At 40.2% G+C, this 17,179-nt stretch overlaps 1 protein-coding gene across 1 annotated transcript in view; it reads left to right on the forward strand.

Annotated features, from left to right (window-relative positions):
• The window catches only part of ATP13A3 (ATPase 13A3), a gene marked incomplete in the record, with an annotated part of 582,093 nt that overhangs the window by 485,368 nt on the left and 79,546 nt on the right, over positions 1-17,179 (forward strand). The window contains 1 exon segment of the mRNA XM_053710208.1: positions 16,462-16,639. Within this exon segment, the coding sequence (XP_053566183.1) occupies positions 16,462-16,639 (178 nt within the window).

Below are 17,179 nucleotides of genomic sequence, written 5' to 3' on the forward strand. Positions count from 1 at the left end.
TCTCTTCCTATAACCTTCGGTCGAATGACTGGGGGTGGAGGGGAAGGGAGGAGCTATATATACAGCTCTGCTGTGGTTCTCTTTGCCACTTCCTGTTAGCAGGAGGATAATATCCCACAAGTAAGGATGAAATCCGTGGACTCGTCGTATCGTAGAAGAAATCAATTTATCAGGTAAGCATAAATTTCCTTTTTTTGGGGGTTTCAAATAGATTCAGTATCCATGAGTCTTTCTCTAACAGAGAAGGTTAAAATTGGTGCCAGATAGTCTGAACCTTCAGTCTCTCTCGTTTCCCTCAGTGGCTCTGTGTATGGAAGTCCTAAATCTCATGATTGCAGCTTTATATGCAATTCTATTTGCTCGTTTTCACAAGGCCTATTCAGCTTTCCATGATGCCTCAATGGTGCAGAGATTATACTTAGCTGTCTCAAAGAATATTTTTGGATCAAAGTACAAATCAGTCTCTAACTTGATGGCTGGATCAACCATTTATTATTCAGGGGGCTTCTTTTGCTTATCCTAGCTGGACTGTGTTCACTACAGATGCAAGTCTAAGGTTGGGGAGCTGTGTTAGGGGTCTGTGATAGCACAGAGATTTTGGGATCCTCAGGAGGCGAGGTTATCATTCAATGTTCTAGAACTCCATGCAATTTTCAGGGCTCATTAAGCGTGGCCTCTGTTGAAAAGTCTAATTTCCATTTTCAGACAGACAATGTCAAAGCAGACAATGATGGTGTCTCGAATTCTCTCATGGGCAGAAACCAATTCTTGCTCCAGGGGCTAACTTTCTCAGTTGTCAATCTCTACATCCAGGGGAGTGGTCTCTTCACCAGTATGTATTTAATCAGATGGTGAATCTTTGGGGTCTCCCAGAGATAGATTTGATGGCCTCTCGTTTGAACAACAAACTTCCCAGGTACTTTGTGAGGTCCAGGGATCCTCAGGCAGAGTTAATGAATGCTCTAGTAGTTCCTTGATCTTTTCAACCTGCTTATCTGTTTCCACCTCTGAATACTTCTTCCCAGAGCAATTTCCAAGATAAGGCTAGAGAAGTCACCTGTAATTCTGAGTGCCCCAGCGTGGCCTCGCAGGATTTGGTAGGCAGATCTGGTTCAGATGTCCAGCTGCCCCCCTTGACCTTTCCGGTCAGACCTTCTGTCTCAAGGTCTGTTTTTCCATCCGGATGTCAAGTTTCTGAACTTGATGGCATGGAAATTGAACATTTAGTCCTTAAACATAGGTGTTTCTCTGATTCTGTGATTGAAACCTTGATTCAGGCTTGTAAGCCTGTAACTAGGAGAATCTGTCACAAGGTCTGGAACACCTTTATTTCTTGGTGTATAATTCATGTTTTTTCCTGGCATTCGTTCAGAACTCCTAGGATTTTGCAGGATGGTCTGGATAAGGGCATATTTGCCAGTTCTCTGAAGGTGCAGATATCTGCTCTTTCAGTCTTGTTCCACAGATAGATTGCTAATCTTCCTGATATTCGTAGTTATGTTCAGGTTCTTGTCTGTATTACACCTGTAATCAAGCCAATTTCTCCTCCATGGAATCTTAACTTGGTTTTCGCAGGCTCCTCCTTTGGAACCTATGCATAGCATGGATATTAAACTACTTTCTTGGAAAGTGTTATTTCTTTTGGCTATTTCTCTGATAGAAGAGGTTCTGAGTTATCTGCTCTTTCTTGTGATCCTCCTCATTTGATTTTTCATCAGTATAAGGCTGTTTCTTTCATGTAATTAACAAGAGTCCATGAGCTAGTGACGTATGGGATATACATTCCTACCAGGAGGGGCAAAGTTTCCCAAACCTTAAAATGCCTATAAATACACCCCTCACCACACCCACAAATCAGTTTTACAAACTTTGCCTCCAAGGGAGGTGGTGAAGTAAGTTTGTGCTAGATTCTACGTTGATATGCGCTCCGCAGCAAGTTGGAGCCCGGTTTTCCTCTCAGCGTGCAGTGAATGTCAGAGGGATGTGAGGAGAGTATTGCCTATTGAATGCAGTGATCTCCTTCTACGGGGTCTATTTCATAAGGTTCTCTGTTATCGGTCGTAGAGATTCATCTCTTACCTCCCTTTTCAGATCGACGATATACTCTTATATTTACCATTTCCTCTACTGATTCTCGTTTCAGTACTGGTTTGGCTTTCTACAAACATGTAGATGAGTGTCCTGGGGTAAGTAAGTCTTATTTTCTGTGACACTCTAAGCTATGGTTGGGCACTTTATTTATAAAGTTCTAAATATATGTATTCAAACATTTATTTGCCTTGACTCAGAATGTTCAACTTTCCTTATTTCCAGACAGTCAGTTTCATATTTGGGATTATGCTTTAATTATCTTATTTTTCTTACCTCAAAAATTTGACTTTTTTCCCTGTGGGCTGTTAGGCTCGCGGGGGCTGAAAATGCTTCTTTTTATTGCGTCATTCTTGGCGCGGACTTTTTTGGCGCAAAAATTCATTTCCGTTTCCGGCGTCATACGTGTCGCCGGAAGTTGCGTCATTTTTTTGACGTTATTTTGCGCCAAAAATGTCGGCGTTCCGGATGTGGCGTCATTTTTGGCGCCAAAAGCATTTAGGCGCCAAAGAATGTGGGCGTCTTATTTGGCGCCAAAAAATATGGGCGTCGCTTTTGTCTCCACATTATTTCAGTCTCATTTTTCATTTGCTTCTGGTTGCTAGAAGCTTGATGTTTGGCATTTTTTTCCCATTCCTGAAACTGTCTTATAAGGAATTTGATCTATTTTGCTTTATATGTTGTTTTTTCTCTTACATATTGCAAGATGTCTCACGTTGCATCTGAGCCAGAAGATACTACAGGAAAACCTCTGCCTGCTGGATCTACCAAAGCTAAGTGTATCTGCTGTAAACTTTTGGTAGCTATTCCTCCAGCTGTTGTTTGTATTAAATGTCATGACAAACTTGTTAATGCAGATAATATTTCCTTTAGTGATGTACCATTGCCTGTTGCAGTTCCCTCAACATCTAAGGTGCAGAATGTTCCTGATAACATAAGAGATTTTGTTTCTGAATCCATAAAGAAGGCTTTGTCTGTTATTTCTCCTTCTAGTAAACGTAAAAAGTCTTTTAAATCTTCTCTCTCTACAGATGAATTTTTAAATGAACACCATCATTCTGATTCTTTGGACTCTTCTGGTTCAGAGGATTCTGTCTCAGAGATTGATGCTGATAAATCTTCATATTTATTTAAGATGGAATTTATTCGCTCTTTACTTAAAGAAGTACTAATTGCTTTAGAAATAGAGGATTCTAGTCCTCTTGATACTAATTCTATACGTTTGGATAAGGTTTTTAAAGCTCCTGCGGTTATTCCAGAAGTCTTTCCTGTTCCTAATGCTATTTCTGCAGTAATTGCTAAGGAATGGGATAGATTGGGTAATTCATTTACTCCTTCTAAACGTTTTAAGCAATTATATCCTGTTCCGCCTGACAGATTAGAATTTTGGGACAAAATCCCTAAAGTTGATGGGGCTATTTCTACCCTTGCTAAACGTACTACCATTCCTACATCAGATGGTACCTCGTTTAAGGATCCTTTAGATAGAAAAATTGAATCTTTTCTAAGAAAAGCTTATCTATGTTCAGGTAATCTTCTTAGACCTGCTATATCATTGGCTGATGTTGCTGCAGCTTCAACTTTTTGGTTGGAAACTCTAGCGCAACAAGTAACAAATCGTGATTCTCATGATATTATTATTCTTCTTCAGCATGCTAATAATTTCATCTGTGATGCCATTTTTGATATTATTAGAGTTGATGTTAGATTTATGTCTCTGGCTATCTTAGCCAGAAGAGCTTTATGGCTTAAGACTTGGAATGCTGATATGGCTTCTAAATCAACTCTACTTTCCATTTCTTTCCAGGGAAACAAATTATTTGGTTCTCAGTTGGATTCTATTATTTCAACTGTTACTGGTGGGAAAGGAACTTTTTTACCACAGGATAAAAAGTCTAAAGGTAAAAACAGGGCTAACAATCGTTTTCGTTCCTTTCGTTTCAACAAAGAACAAAAGCCTGATCCTTCGTCCTCAGGAGCAGTTTCAGTTTGGAAACCATCTCCAGTCTGGAATAAATCCAAGCCTGCTAGAAAGGCAAAGCCTGCTTCTAAGTTCACATGAAGGTACGGCCCTCATTCCAGTTCAGCTGGTAGGGGGCAGGTTACGTTTTTTCAAAGAAATTTGGATCAGTTCTGTTCACAATCTTTGGATTCAGAACATTGTTTCAGAAGGGTACAGAATTGGTTTCAAGATGAGACCTCCTGCAAAGAGATTTTTTCTTTCCCATGTCCCAGTAAATCCAGTGAAAGCTCAAGCATTTCTGAATTGTGTTTCAGATCTAGAGTTGGCTGGAGTAATTATGCCAGTTCCAGTTCCGGAACAGGGGATGGGGTTTTATTCAAATCTCTTCATTGTACCAAAGAAGGAGAATTCCTTCAGACCAGTTCTGGATCTAAAATTATTGAATCGTTATGTAAGGATACCAACGTTCAAGATGGTAACTGTAAGGACTATATTGCCTTTTGTTCAGCAAGGGAATTATATGTCCACAATAGATTTACAGGATGCATATCTGCATATTCCGATTCATCCAGATCATTATCAGTTCCTGAGATTCTCTTTTCTAGACAAGCATTACCAATTTGTGGCTCTACCGTTTGGCCTTGCTACAGCTCCAAGAATTTTCACAAAGATTCTCGGTGCCCTTCTGTCTGTAATCAGAGAACAGGGTATTGTGGTATTTCCTTATTTGGACGATATCTTGGTACTTGCTCCGTCTTTACATTTAGCAGAGTCTCATTCGAATCGACTTGTGTTGTTTCTTCAAGATCATGGTTGGAGGATCAATTTACCAAAAAGTTCTTTGATTCCTCAAACAAGGGTAACCTTTCTGGGTTTCCAGATAGATTCAGTGTCCATGACTTTGTCTTTAACAGACAAGAGACGTCTAAAATTGATTACAGCCTGTCGAAACCTTCAGTCTCAATCATTCCCTTCGGTAGCCTTATGCATGGAAATTCTAGGTCTTATGACTGCTGCATCGGACGCGATCCCCTTTGCTCGTTTTCACATGCGACCTCTTCAGCTCTGTATGCTGAACCAATGGTGCAGGGATTACACGAAGATATATCAATTAATATCTTTAAAACCGATTGTTCGGCACTCTCTAACGTGGTGGACAGATCACCATCGTTTAATTCAGGGGGCTTCTTTTGTTCTTCCGACCTGGACTGTAATTTCAACAGATGCAAGTCTCACAGGTTGGGGAGCTGTGTGGGGATCTCTGACGGCACAAGGAGTTTGGGAATCTCAGGAGGTGAGATTACCGATCAATATCTTGGAACTCCGTGCAGTTTTCAGAGCTCTTCAGTTTTGGCCTCTTCTGAAGAGAGAATCGTTCATTTGTTTTCAGACAGACAATGTCACAACTGTGGCATACATCAATCATCAAGGAGGGACTCACAGTCCTCTGGCTATGAAAGAAGTATCTCGAATTTTGGTTTGGGCGGAATCCAGCTCCTGTCTAATCTCTGCGGTTCATATCCCAGGTGTAGACAATTGGGAAGCGGATTATCTCAGTCGCCAAACGTTGCATCCGGGCGAATGGTCTCTTCACCCAGAGGTATTTCTTCAGATTGTTCAAATGTGGGGGCCCCCAGAGATAGATCTGATGGCCTCTCATCTAAACAAGAAACTTCCCAGGTATCTGTCCAGATCCCGGGATCCTCAGGCGGAGGCAGTGGATGCATTATCACTTCCTTGGAAGTATCATCCTGCCTATATCTTTCCGCCTCTAGTTTTTCTTCCAAGAGTAATCTCCAAGATTCTGAGGGAATGCTCGTTTGTTCTGCTAATAGCTCCGGCATGGCCTCACAGGTTTTGGTATGCGGATCTTGTCCGGATGGCATCTTGCCAACCATGGACTCTTCCGTTAAGACCAGACCTTCTGTCTCAAGGTCCTTTTTTCCATCCGGATCTGAAATCCTTAAATTTAAAGGTATGGAGATTGAACGCTTGATTCTTGGTCATAGAGGTTTCTCTGACTCCGTGATTAATACTATGTTACAGGCTCGTAAATCTGTATCTCGAGAGATATATTATAGAGTCTGGAAGACTTATATTTCTTGGTGTCTTTCTCATCATTTTTCTTGGCATTCTTTTAGAATACCGAGAATTTTACAGTTTCTTCAGGATGGTTTAGATAAGGGTTTGTCCGCGAGTTCTTTGAAAGGACAAATCTCCGCTCTTTCTGTTCTTTTTCACAGAAAGATTGCTATTCTTCCTGATATTCATTGTTTTGTACAAGCTTTGGTTCGTATAAAACCTGTCATTAAGTCAATTTCTCCTCCATGGAGTTTGAATTTGGTTTTGGGAGCTCTTCAAGCTCCTCCGTTTGAACCTATGCATTCATTGGACATTAAATTACTTTCTTGGAAAGTTTTGTTCCTTTTGGCCATCTCTTCTGCTAGAAGAGTTTCTGAATTATCTGCTCTTTCGTGTGAGTCTCCTTTTCTGATTTTTCATCAGGATAAGGTGGTGTTGCGAACTTCTTTTGAATTTTTACCTAAAGTTGTGAATTCCAACAACATTAGTAGAGAAATTGTGGTTCCTTCATTATGTCCTAATCCTAAGAATTCTAAGGAGAAATCATTGCATTCTTTGGATGTTGTTAGAGCTTTGAAATATTATGTTGAAGCTACGAAATCTTTCCGTAAGACTTCTAGTCTATTTGTTATCTTTTCCGGTTCTAGGAAAGGCCAGAAAGCTTCTGCCATTTCTTTGGCATCTTGGTTGAAATCTTTAATTCATCTTGCCTATGTTGAGTCGGGTAAAATTCCGCCTCAAAGAATTACAGCTCATTCTACTAGGTCAGTTTCTACTTCCTGGGCGTTTAGGAATGAAGCTTCGGTTGACCAGATCTGCAAAGCAGCAACTTGGTCCTCTTTGCATACTTTTACTAAATTCTACCATTTTGATGTATTTTCTTCTTCTGAAGCAGTTTTTGGTAGAAAAGTTCTTCAGGCAGCGGTTTCAGTTTGAATCTTCTGCTTATGTTTTTTGTTAAACTTTATTTTGGGTGTGGATTATTTTCAGCAGGAATTGGCTGTCTTTATTTTATCCCTCCCTCTCTAGTGACTCTTGTGTGGAAAGATCCACATCTTGGGTAGTCATTATCCCATACGTCACTAGCTCATGGACTCTTGTTAATTACATGAAAGAAAACATAATTTATGTAAGAACTTACCTGATAAATTCATTTCTTTCATATTAACAAGAGTCCATGAGGCCCACCCTTTTTTGTGGTGGTTATGATTTTTTTGTATAAAGCACAATTATTCCAATTCCTTATTTTATATGCTTCGCACTTTTTTTCTTATCACCCCACTTCTTGGCTATTCGTTAAACTGATTTGTGGGTGTGGTGAGGGGTGTATTTATAGGCATTTTAAGGTTTGGGAAACTTTGCCCCTCCTGGTAGGAATGTATATCCCATACGTCACTAGCTCATGGACTCTTGTTAATATGAAAGAAATGAATTTATCAGGTAAGTTCTTACATAAATTATGTTTTTATGGACCTTATTTGTTTTGTTTTTTTAGATAGATTGTTGTTCCTTCTTTGTGTCCTAATCCTAAGAATGCTTCAGAGAGATCTTTGCATTCTTTGGATGCTGTTAGGGCTTTGGAATATTACATTGATGCTACTAAGGACTTAAGATAAACTTCTAGTTTGTTGATTCTTTTTTCTGGCCCTAGGAAGAGTTAGAAAGCTTATGCTGTTTGGCCTCTTGGTTGAAACTTTTGATTCATAAAGCTTACTTGGAGGCAGGTCAGCCTTCGAGCACAGCGGATTACTGCTAATTCTGCTAGGTCAGTTGCCACTTCTTGGGCTTTCAAGAATGAGGCTTAAAGGGTCATGAAACACATTTTTTTTCTTTAATGATTCAGATAGAGAATATAATTTTAAACAACTTTCTAATTTACTTCTATTATCTAATTTGTTTCATTCTCTTGGTATAATTTGTTGAATGAGCAGCAATGCACTAATGGTTTCTAACTGAACTCATGTGTGAGCCAATCACAATCAACATATATACGCAGCCACCAATCAACAACTAGAATCTAGGTTCTGTGCCTCTCCTGAGCTTGTCTAGATAAACATTTCAGAAAAGGAAAACAAGAGAAGGAAGCAAATTAAATAATAGAAGTTAATTGGAAAGATGTTTAAAATTGTATTCTCTATCTAAATCAAGAAAGAACATTTTTGGGTTGCATGTCCCTTTATGTTGATCTGATTTTCAAAGCAGCTACTTGGTCTTTGCATACTTTTTAACAAAATTTTACCATTTTGAGGTGTTTGTTTTTCTGAAGAGGCCTTTGATATAAATGTTCTTCAGGCATCTGTCTCAGTTTGATTTTTTTTGCCTGTTCATTTAAAAACAAAAAAAAAACAAAAGACATTATTGGGATTGTGGAGTTTGTCAAAATTAAACTTTCATGATTCATATAGAACATGCAATTTTAAACAACTTTTCAATTTACTTCTATAAAATTTGCTTCATTCTATTTGTATCTTTTTTTGAATAGTAAGACTAGGTAGGCTTATAAGAGCTCAGGAGTGTGCACGTGTCTTTAGTACTGTATAACAAAGCTACAAATAATGTTGGAAAACACTGCTGCCATAGAGTACTAAAGACACATGCACACTCCTGAGCTCTTATAAGCCTACCTAGCTTTAATAAAAGATACCAAGTGAACAAAGTAAATTTGATAACAGAAGTAAACCAGAAAGTTTCATTTTGACTTTACTGTCCCTTTAATTTCTCAGTGAAAAATTATATATTTTAAATCCCTCGCTTTATGTTATAACTCATGGACTCCACAGCTTGGATATTAGTTCCCAAGAGTAATGGATCATGGACTCTCACCACCTGTATGAAAGAAAACATAATTTATGCTTGCCTGATGATAAATTAATTCATTCATGGTGGTGAGAATTTACGAGACCGCACCCTTATATTTTTTGGGGGCTAGTTTTTTCTTCAGCACATATTTTGTCCCCGCTCCTTTTATGGCTCGTACTACCTTTATCTTACCTCATTTTGCTTGGTTATATGCTAGACTGAGGTATGTGTGAGATGGGAGGGGTTTTATAGAGCCGTTGGGGTTTTGGAATCTTTGAACACAGATAGATAGATAGATAGATAGATAGATAGATAGATAGATAGAGCTTTATACAGGATCACAAATAATAGCCTTTCTGAAATGCCCTGATTCTCTTTTAAAACTTTTGATTATATTTTGTAAACCAATCCTCTTATAAAGAGAAACCATTTTCTGTGCTGCTCCTTTAAATTGCCTGGTGTGAAGGACGTAGTCACACTAATTAGAAACACGTACAGACAGAAAACTTTAGATTCAAGGGAGTAAAATACTTACTTTTTACACATGTAATAAATACCCTTACATGAAAGCTGGCTTGCAAGTCCCCATGTCCTCATAGTACTTCAAAATGTCACTTCTGTTGAAAACTAAGGAAATCAGGCCATGCTGCAGACTTTGCAGTTTTCTGCATTATTAATTACATATGTTAAATAGTTAGTATATATACAGGGGCCTTAGTCAAGGTAGAGGGAATTATGAACAGTTCCAAATACCAGTCAATATTGGCACAAAACTTCAGGCTTCTGCTAGAAAGCTGAACATGAAGAGGAACTTCATCGTTCAGCATGACACCGATCCAAAGCATACATCCAAATCAACAAAGGAATGGCTTCACCAGAAGAAGATTTAAGTTTTTGAATGGTCCAGCCAGAGTCCAGACCAGAATTCAGATCGAAAATCTGTGGGGTGATCTGAAGAAGGCTGTGCACAGGAGATGCCCTGCAATCTGACAGATTTTGAGTGTTTTTGCAAAGAAGAGTGGGCAGATCTTGCCAAGTCAAGATGTGCCATGCTGATAGAGTCATACCCAATAAGACTGAGTGCTGTAATAAAATCAAAAGATGCTTCAACAAAGTAGTAGTTTGTTTTTTTACATCACAGAAACCTGCCATTTTAACAGGGGTGTGTGGACTTTTTATATCCACTATATATATATATATATATATATATATATATATATATATATATATATATATATATATGTATATATATATATATATATATATATATATATTTCTCTTGTTAAGTGTAGTCAGTCCACGGGTCATCCATTACTTATGGGATTATATCTCTTCCCCAACAGGAAGTTGCAAGAGGATCACCCAAAGATAGGTCGTTGTGAGAGGTCTGTGGTGTTTTTAAACTTAGTTTATTTCTTCAATCAAAAGTTTGTTATTTTAAATGGCACCGGAGTGTGCTGTTTGTTTCTCAGGCAGCATTAGAAGAAGAATCTGCCTGCGTTTTCTATGATCTTAGCAGACGTAACTAAGATCCACTGGCTGTTCTCGCACATTCTGAGGAGTGAGGTAACTTCAGAAAAGGGGAATAGCATGCAGGGCCCCCCTGCAAAACGAGGTATGTGCAGTAAATTATTTTTCTAAGCAATGGAATTGACTGAGAAATTACTGCTGATACCAATGTAATGTAAGTTCAGCCTTAAATGCAGTGGTAGCGACTGGTATTAGGCTGAGGAGTGTGTGTACACTGAAGTATTTTTCTAGGGAATGGAATTTGACTCAGAAAATACTGTTAATACTGAAGTAATGTGTGAGCCTTAACTGCAGTAAAAGTGACTGGTAGCAGGCTTATTAATAACACTTCATAACTTTTAAAATGTATGTTCAAAACGTTTACTGGCATGTTAATCGTTTTTTGTGAGGTACTTGGTGATAAAACTTATTGGGGCATGATTTTTACCACATGGCTAACTTTTGTTTCTGCATAGAAACAGTTAACTGAGCTTCCCCACTGTTGTAATATGAGTGGGAGGGGCCTATTTTAGCGCTTTTTTGCGCAATTAAAATTCAGTCACAATCTTCCTACTTCATCCTCCATGATCCAGGACGTCTCTAGAGAGCTCAGGGGTCTTCAAAATTCATTTTGAGGGAGGTAATCAGTCACAGCAGACCTGTGACAGTGTGTTTGACTGTGATAAAAACGTTAATTATTAAATTGTTATCCGTTTTTGGGTATTAAGGGGTTAATCATCCATTTGCTGGTGGGTGCAATCCTTTGCTAACTTAATACATTTACTGTGAAAATTTGGTTGCTATAACTAATTTGGTTCATTGTTATTTCAACTGTGACAGCTTTTTGTGCTTCTTAAAGGCACAGTAGCGTTTTTTATATTGCTTGTAAATTTATTTGAAAAGTATTTTCCAAGCTTGCTAGTCTCATTGCTATTCTGTTTAAACATGTCTGACACAGATGAATCTGTTTGTTCACAATGTGGAGCCCCATAGAAGGTTGTGTACTAAATGCATTGATGTAACTTTAAATAAAAGTCAGTCTTTACATGCAAAGAAATTATCACCAGACAACGAGGGGGAAGTTATGCCGACTAACTCTCCTCACGTGTCAGTACCTTCGCCTCCCGCTCAGGAGGTGCGTGATTTTGTGGCGCCAAGTACATCAGGGAGGCCCTTACAAATCACTTTGCAAGACATGGCTACTGTTATGACAGAAGTATTATCTAAATTGCCAGAATTAAGAGGCAAGCGTGATAGCTCTGGGTTAAGGACAGTGCGCGCTGATGATGTGAGAGCCATGTCCGATACTGCGTCACAATTTGCAGAACATGAAGACGGAGAGCTTCATTCTGTGGTTGACGGATCTGATCCAGGGAGACTGGATTCAGAGATTTCTAATTTTAAATTTAAGCTTGAGAACCTCTGCATATTGCTAGGGGAGGTATTAGCGGCTCTGAATGATTGTAACACGGTTGCAATTCCAGAAAAATTATGTAGGTTGGATAGATACTATGCGGTACCGGTGTGTACTGACGTGTTTCCTATACCTAAAAGGCTTACAGAGATTATTAGCAAGGAGTGGGATAGACCCGGTGTGCCTTTTTCCCCTCCTCCCATATTTAAGAAAATGTTTCCTATAGACTCCACCACATGAGACTTATGGCAGACGGTCCCTAAGGTGGAAGGAGCGGTTTCTACTTTAGCTAAGCGTACCACTATCCCGGTGGAGGATAGTTGTGCTTTTTCAGATCCAATGGATAAAAAATTAGAAGGTTACCTTAAGAAAATGTTTGTTCAACAAGGTTTTATCTTACAGCCCCTTGCATGCATTGCGCCTGTCACTGCTGCAGCGGCATTCTGGTTTGAGTCTCTGGAAGAGGCCATTCGCACAGCGCCATTGGATGAAATTATGAACAAGCTTAAAGCACTTAAGCTAGCTAACGCATTTGTTTCTGATGCCGTTGTACATTTAACCAAACTTACGGCTAAGAACTCCGGATTCGCCATCCAAGCGCGCAGAGCGCTATGGCTTAAATCCTGGTCAGCTGACGTGACTTCTAAATCTAAATTGCTTAATATTCCTTTCAAAGGGCAGACCTTATTCGGGCCCGGCTTGAAAGAAATTATCGCTGACATTACGGGAGGTAAGGGTCATGCTCTACCTCAGGACAGGGCCAAATCAAAGGCCAAACAGTCTAATTTTCGTGCCTTTCGTAACCTCAAGGCAGGAGCAGCATCAACTTCCTCCGCTCCAAAACAGGAAGGAGCTGTTGCTCGTTACAGACAGGGCTGGAAAACTAACCAGTCCTGGAACAAGGGCAAGCAGGCCAGAAAACCTGCTGCTGCCCCTAAGACAGCATGAAGAGAGGGCCCCCTATCCGGAAACGGATCTAGTGGGGGGCAGACTTTCTCTCTTCGCCCAGGCTTGGGCAAGAAATGTCCAGGATCCCTGGGCGTTGGAGATCATATCTCAGGGATATCTTCTGGACTTCAAAGCTTCTCCTCCACAAGGGAAATTTCATCTTTCAAGGTTATCAGCAAACCAAATAAAGAAAGAGGCGTTTCTACGCTGTGTACAAGACCTCTTACTAATGGGGGTGATCCACCCAGTTCCGCGGACGGAACACGGGCAGGGATTCTATTCAAATCTGTTTGTGGTTCCCAAGAAAGAGGGAACCTTCAGACCAATCTTGGACTTAAAAATCCTAAACAAATTCCTAAGAGTTCCATCATTCAAAATGGAAACTATTCGAACCATCCTACCCATGATCCAAGAGGGTCAGTACATGACCACTGTGGACTTAAAGGATGCCTACCTTCACATACCGATTCACAAGGATCATTATCGGTACCTAAGATTTGCCTTCCTAGACAGGCATTACCAGTTTGTAGCTCTTCCCTTCGGGTTAGCTACGGCTCCAAGAATCTTTACAAAAGTTCTGGGCTCACTTCTGGCGGTACTAAGACCGCGAGGCATAGCGGTGGCTCTGTACCTAGACGACATTCTGATACAAGCGTCAAGTTTTCAAACTGCCAAGTCTCATACAGAGATAGTTCTGGCATTTCTGAGGTTGCATGGGTGGAAGGTGAACGTGGAAAAGAGTTCTCTATTACCACTCACAAGGGTTCCCTTCCTAGGGACTCTTATAGATTCTGTAGAGATGAAAATTTACCTGACGGAGGCCAGGTTATCAAAACTTCTAAATGCTTGCCGTGCCCTTCATTCCATTCCACACCCGTCAGTAGCTCAGTGCATGGAAGTAATCGGCTTAATGGTAGCGGCAATGGACATAGTACCATTTGCGCGACTGCATCTCAGACCGCTGCAATTGTGCATGCTAAGTCAGTGGAATGGGGATTATTCAGATTTGTCCCCTCTACTAAATCTGGACCAAGAGACCAGAGATTCTCTTCTATGGTGGCTTTCTCGGCCCCACCTGTCCAAGGGGACCTTTCGCAGGCCAGATTGGATGATTGTAACAACAGACGCCAGCCTTCTAGGTTGGGGCGCAGTCTGGAATTCCCTGAAGGCTCAGGGATCATGGACTCAGGAGGAGAAACTCCTCCCAATAAATATTCTGGAGTTAAGAGCAATATTCAATGCTCTTCTAGCTTGGCCTCAGTTAGCAACTCTGAGCTTCATCAGATTTCAGTCGGACAACATCACGACTGTGGCTTACATCAATCATCAAGGGGGAACCAGGAGTTCCCTAGCGATGTTGGAAGTCTCAAAGATAATTCGCTGGGCAGAGTCTCACTCTTGCCACCTGTCAGCAATCTACATCCCAGGCGTGGAGAACTGGGAGGCGGATTTTCTAAGTCGCCAGACTTTTCATCCGGGGGAGTGGGGACTTCATCCGGAGGTCTTCGCTCAACTGATTCATCTTTGGGGCAAACCAGATCTGGATCTCATGGCGTCTCGCCAGAACGCCAAGCTTCCTTGCTACGGATCCAGGTCCAGGGACCCGGGAGCGGTGCTGATAGATGCTCTGACAGCCCTTTGGGTCTTCAACATGGCTTATGTGTTTCCACCATTTCCGATGCTTCCTCGACTGATTGCCAAGATCAAACAGGAGAGAGCATCTGTGATTCTGATAGCGCCTGCGTGGCCACGCAGGACCTGGTATGCAGACCTAGTGGACATGTCGTCCTGTCCACCATGGTCTCTGCCTCTGAGGCAGGACCTTCTAATTCTGGGTCCTTTCAACCATCCAAATCTAATTTCTCTGAGGCTGACTGCATGGAGATTGAACGCTTGATTCTATCAAAGCGTGGCTTCTCGGAGTCGGTTATTGATACCTTAATACAGGCTAGGAAACCTGTTACCAGAAGAATTTACCATAAGATATGGCGTAAATATTTGTATTGGTGTGAATCCAAGAGTTACTCATGGAGTAAGGTTAGGATTCCTAGGATATTGTCTTTTCTACAAGAGGGTTTAGAAAAGGGCTTATCCGCTAGTTCATTAAAAGGACAGATTTCTGCTCTGTCTATTCTTCTACACAAGCGTCTGGCAGAAATTCCAGACGTTCAGGCTTTTTGTCAGGCTTTGGCTAGGATTAAGCCTGTGTTTAAGACTGTTGCTCCGCCGTGGAGCTTAAACTTAGTTCTTAACGTCCTGCAAGGCGTTCCATTTGAACCCATTCATTCCATTGATATTAAGCTGTTATCTTGGAAAGTTCTGTTTTTGATGGCTATTTCCTCGGCTCGAAGAGTCTCTGAGTTATCTGCCTTACATTGTGATTCTCCTTATCTGATTTTTCATTCAGACAAGGTAGTTCTGCGTACTAAACCTGGGTTCTTACCTAAGGTAGTTACTAACAGGAATATCAATCAAGAGATTGTTGTTCCATCATTGTGTCCTAACCCTTCTTCAAAGAAGGAACGACTTTTGCATAATCTGGACGTAGTCCGTGCCCTGAAGTTCTATTTGCAGGCAACTAAAGATTTTCATCAAACTTCTTCCCTGTTTGTCGTTTACTCTGGACAGAGGAGAGGTCAAAAGGCTTCGGCTACCTCTCTCTCTCTTTTTGGCTTTGTAGCATAATACGTTTAGCCTATGAGACTGCTGGACAGCAGCCTCCTGAAAGAATTACAGCTCATTCTACTAGAGCTGTGGCTTCCACCTGGGCCTTTAAAAATGAGGCTTCTGTTGAACAGATTTGCAAGGCTGCGACTTGGTCTTCACTTCACACTTTTTCAAAGTTTTACAAATTTGACACTTTTGCTTCTTTGGAGGCTATTTTTGGGAGAAAGGTACTTCAGGCAGTGGTTCCCTCCATTTAAAGTTCCTGCCTTGTCCCTCCCTTCATCCGTGTACTTTAGCTTTGGTATTAGTATCCCATAAGTAATGGATGACCCGTGGACTGACTACACTTAACAAGAGAAAACATAATTTATGCTTACCTGATAAATTTATTTCTCTTGTAGTGTAGTCAGTCCACGGCCCGCCCTGTCTTTTAGGCAGATCTAAATTTTTAATTAAACTCCAGTCACCACTGCACTCTATGGTTTCTTCTTTCTCGTCTTGTTTCGGTCGAATGACTGGATATGACATGTGAGGGGAGGAGCTATATAGCAGCTCTGCTTGGGTGATCCTCTTGCAACTTCCTGTTGGGGAAGAGATATAATCCCATAAGTAATGGATGACCCGTGGACTGACTACACTACAAGAGAAATAAATTTATCAGGTAAGCATAAATTATGTTATTCTCCCATTTCCAACTATTATCTGTCATTATAAAAAGCTGTTGATTAAAAGAACACTTCATTCACAGGTGAATTATAGCCTTAAAAGTCTTCTAAAATCTGACGTTTAAAAACAAAAAAAACAAAAGCATTTTAATAGTTGCATAAAACTGTGCTGAAAGGTGTTTAATAAAGTGTATAATTACTTAAAATAAGTGCTCAGTACAAATGTTATTGATTATACATTTAAACTGTTGAAACTGTAAAAGAATAGGTTTAATCAGTCATTGAGCTAAAACATTATCTTAAATGGTTCCCTTATCTATCCTCAGTGAGCTTGAATTCTGCTTGGAAAGACCTGGTGGCACAAAGACCTCCTTCCGGGCTTATCTCTGGGCCACTTCTTTTTTCTGTGCTATCTCAAATCATAATTTGCCTCAGCTTCCAGACACTTGCATTCCTGTGGGTCAAAGAACAGCCCTGGTACGAGGTTTGGACACCCAGCTCCAAGTAAGTGATGACATGTGACTAATGCATATTGCAAGCTTTATTCACTCAATCGAAAATTATATTAAAGGGACATGGAAGTAAAATTTTTGTGACAAACAGTATGAGCTATATCTATCCTAAAGTGCTCAAACCTAGCTACTAATCAAAATATATACAGGACCTCCTCTAGTCTGTATATAGAAAATAAAAACAAAAACAGTATAGGAGAAGGCTCAAACAACCAGATAAATGGTATTCAAGTAGAATGAATTCAGATAGAATACACAGTTTAAAAAAACAAACAATGGATTATTCTGTCTAAATCACAATAGTTTAATTTTGGTCTCCTTGGTTGAAACGTGGCCCCTTTCCATGCATTCATAGTATACTATGCTCAAGAGTATGCATGTGTTCTGAGTACTGTGTAACAGCAGTGTGTGTGTAGTAGTGTTTTATAAGTATTAAACTGTATAGCAGTACTATAGTGTACATCCCTAGTTTTCCACATAGGAAAAGGGTTTTCCTATACAACCATTTTCTCATTTCTCTTGTTAAGTGTAT

This window comes from Bombina bombina, chromosome 4 (assembly GCF_027579735.1).
Source record: "Bombina bombina isolate aBomBom1 chromosome 4, aBomBom1.pri, whole genome shotgun sequence".
In the NCBI taxonomy this organism is placed as follows: Eukaryota; Metazoa; Chordata; class Amphibia; order Anura; family Bombinatoridae; genus Bombina; species Bombina bombina.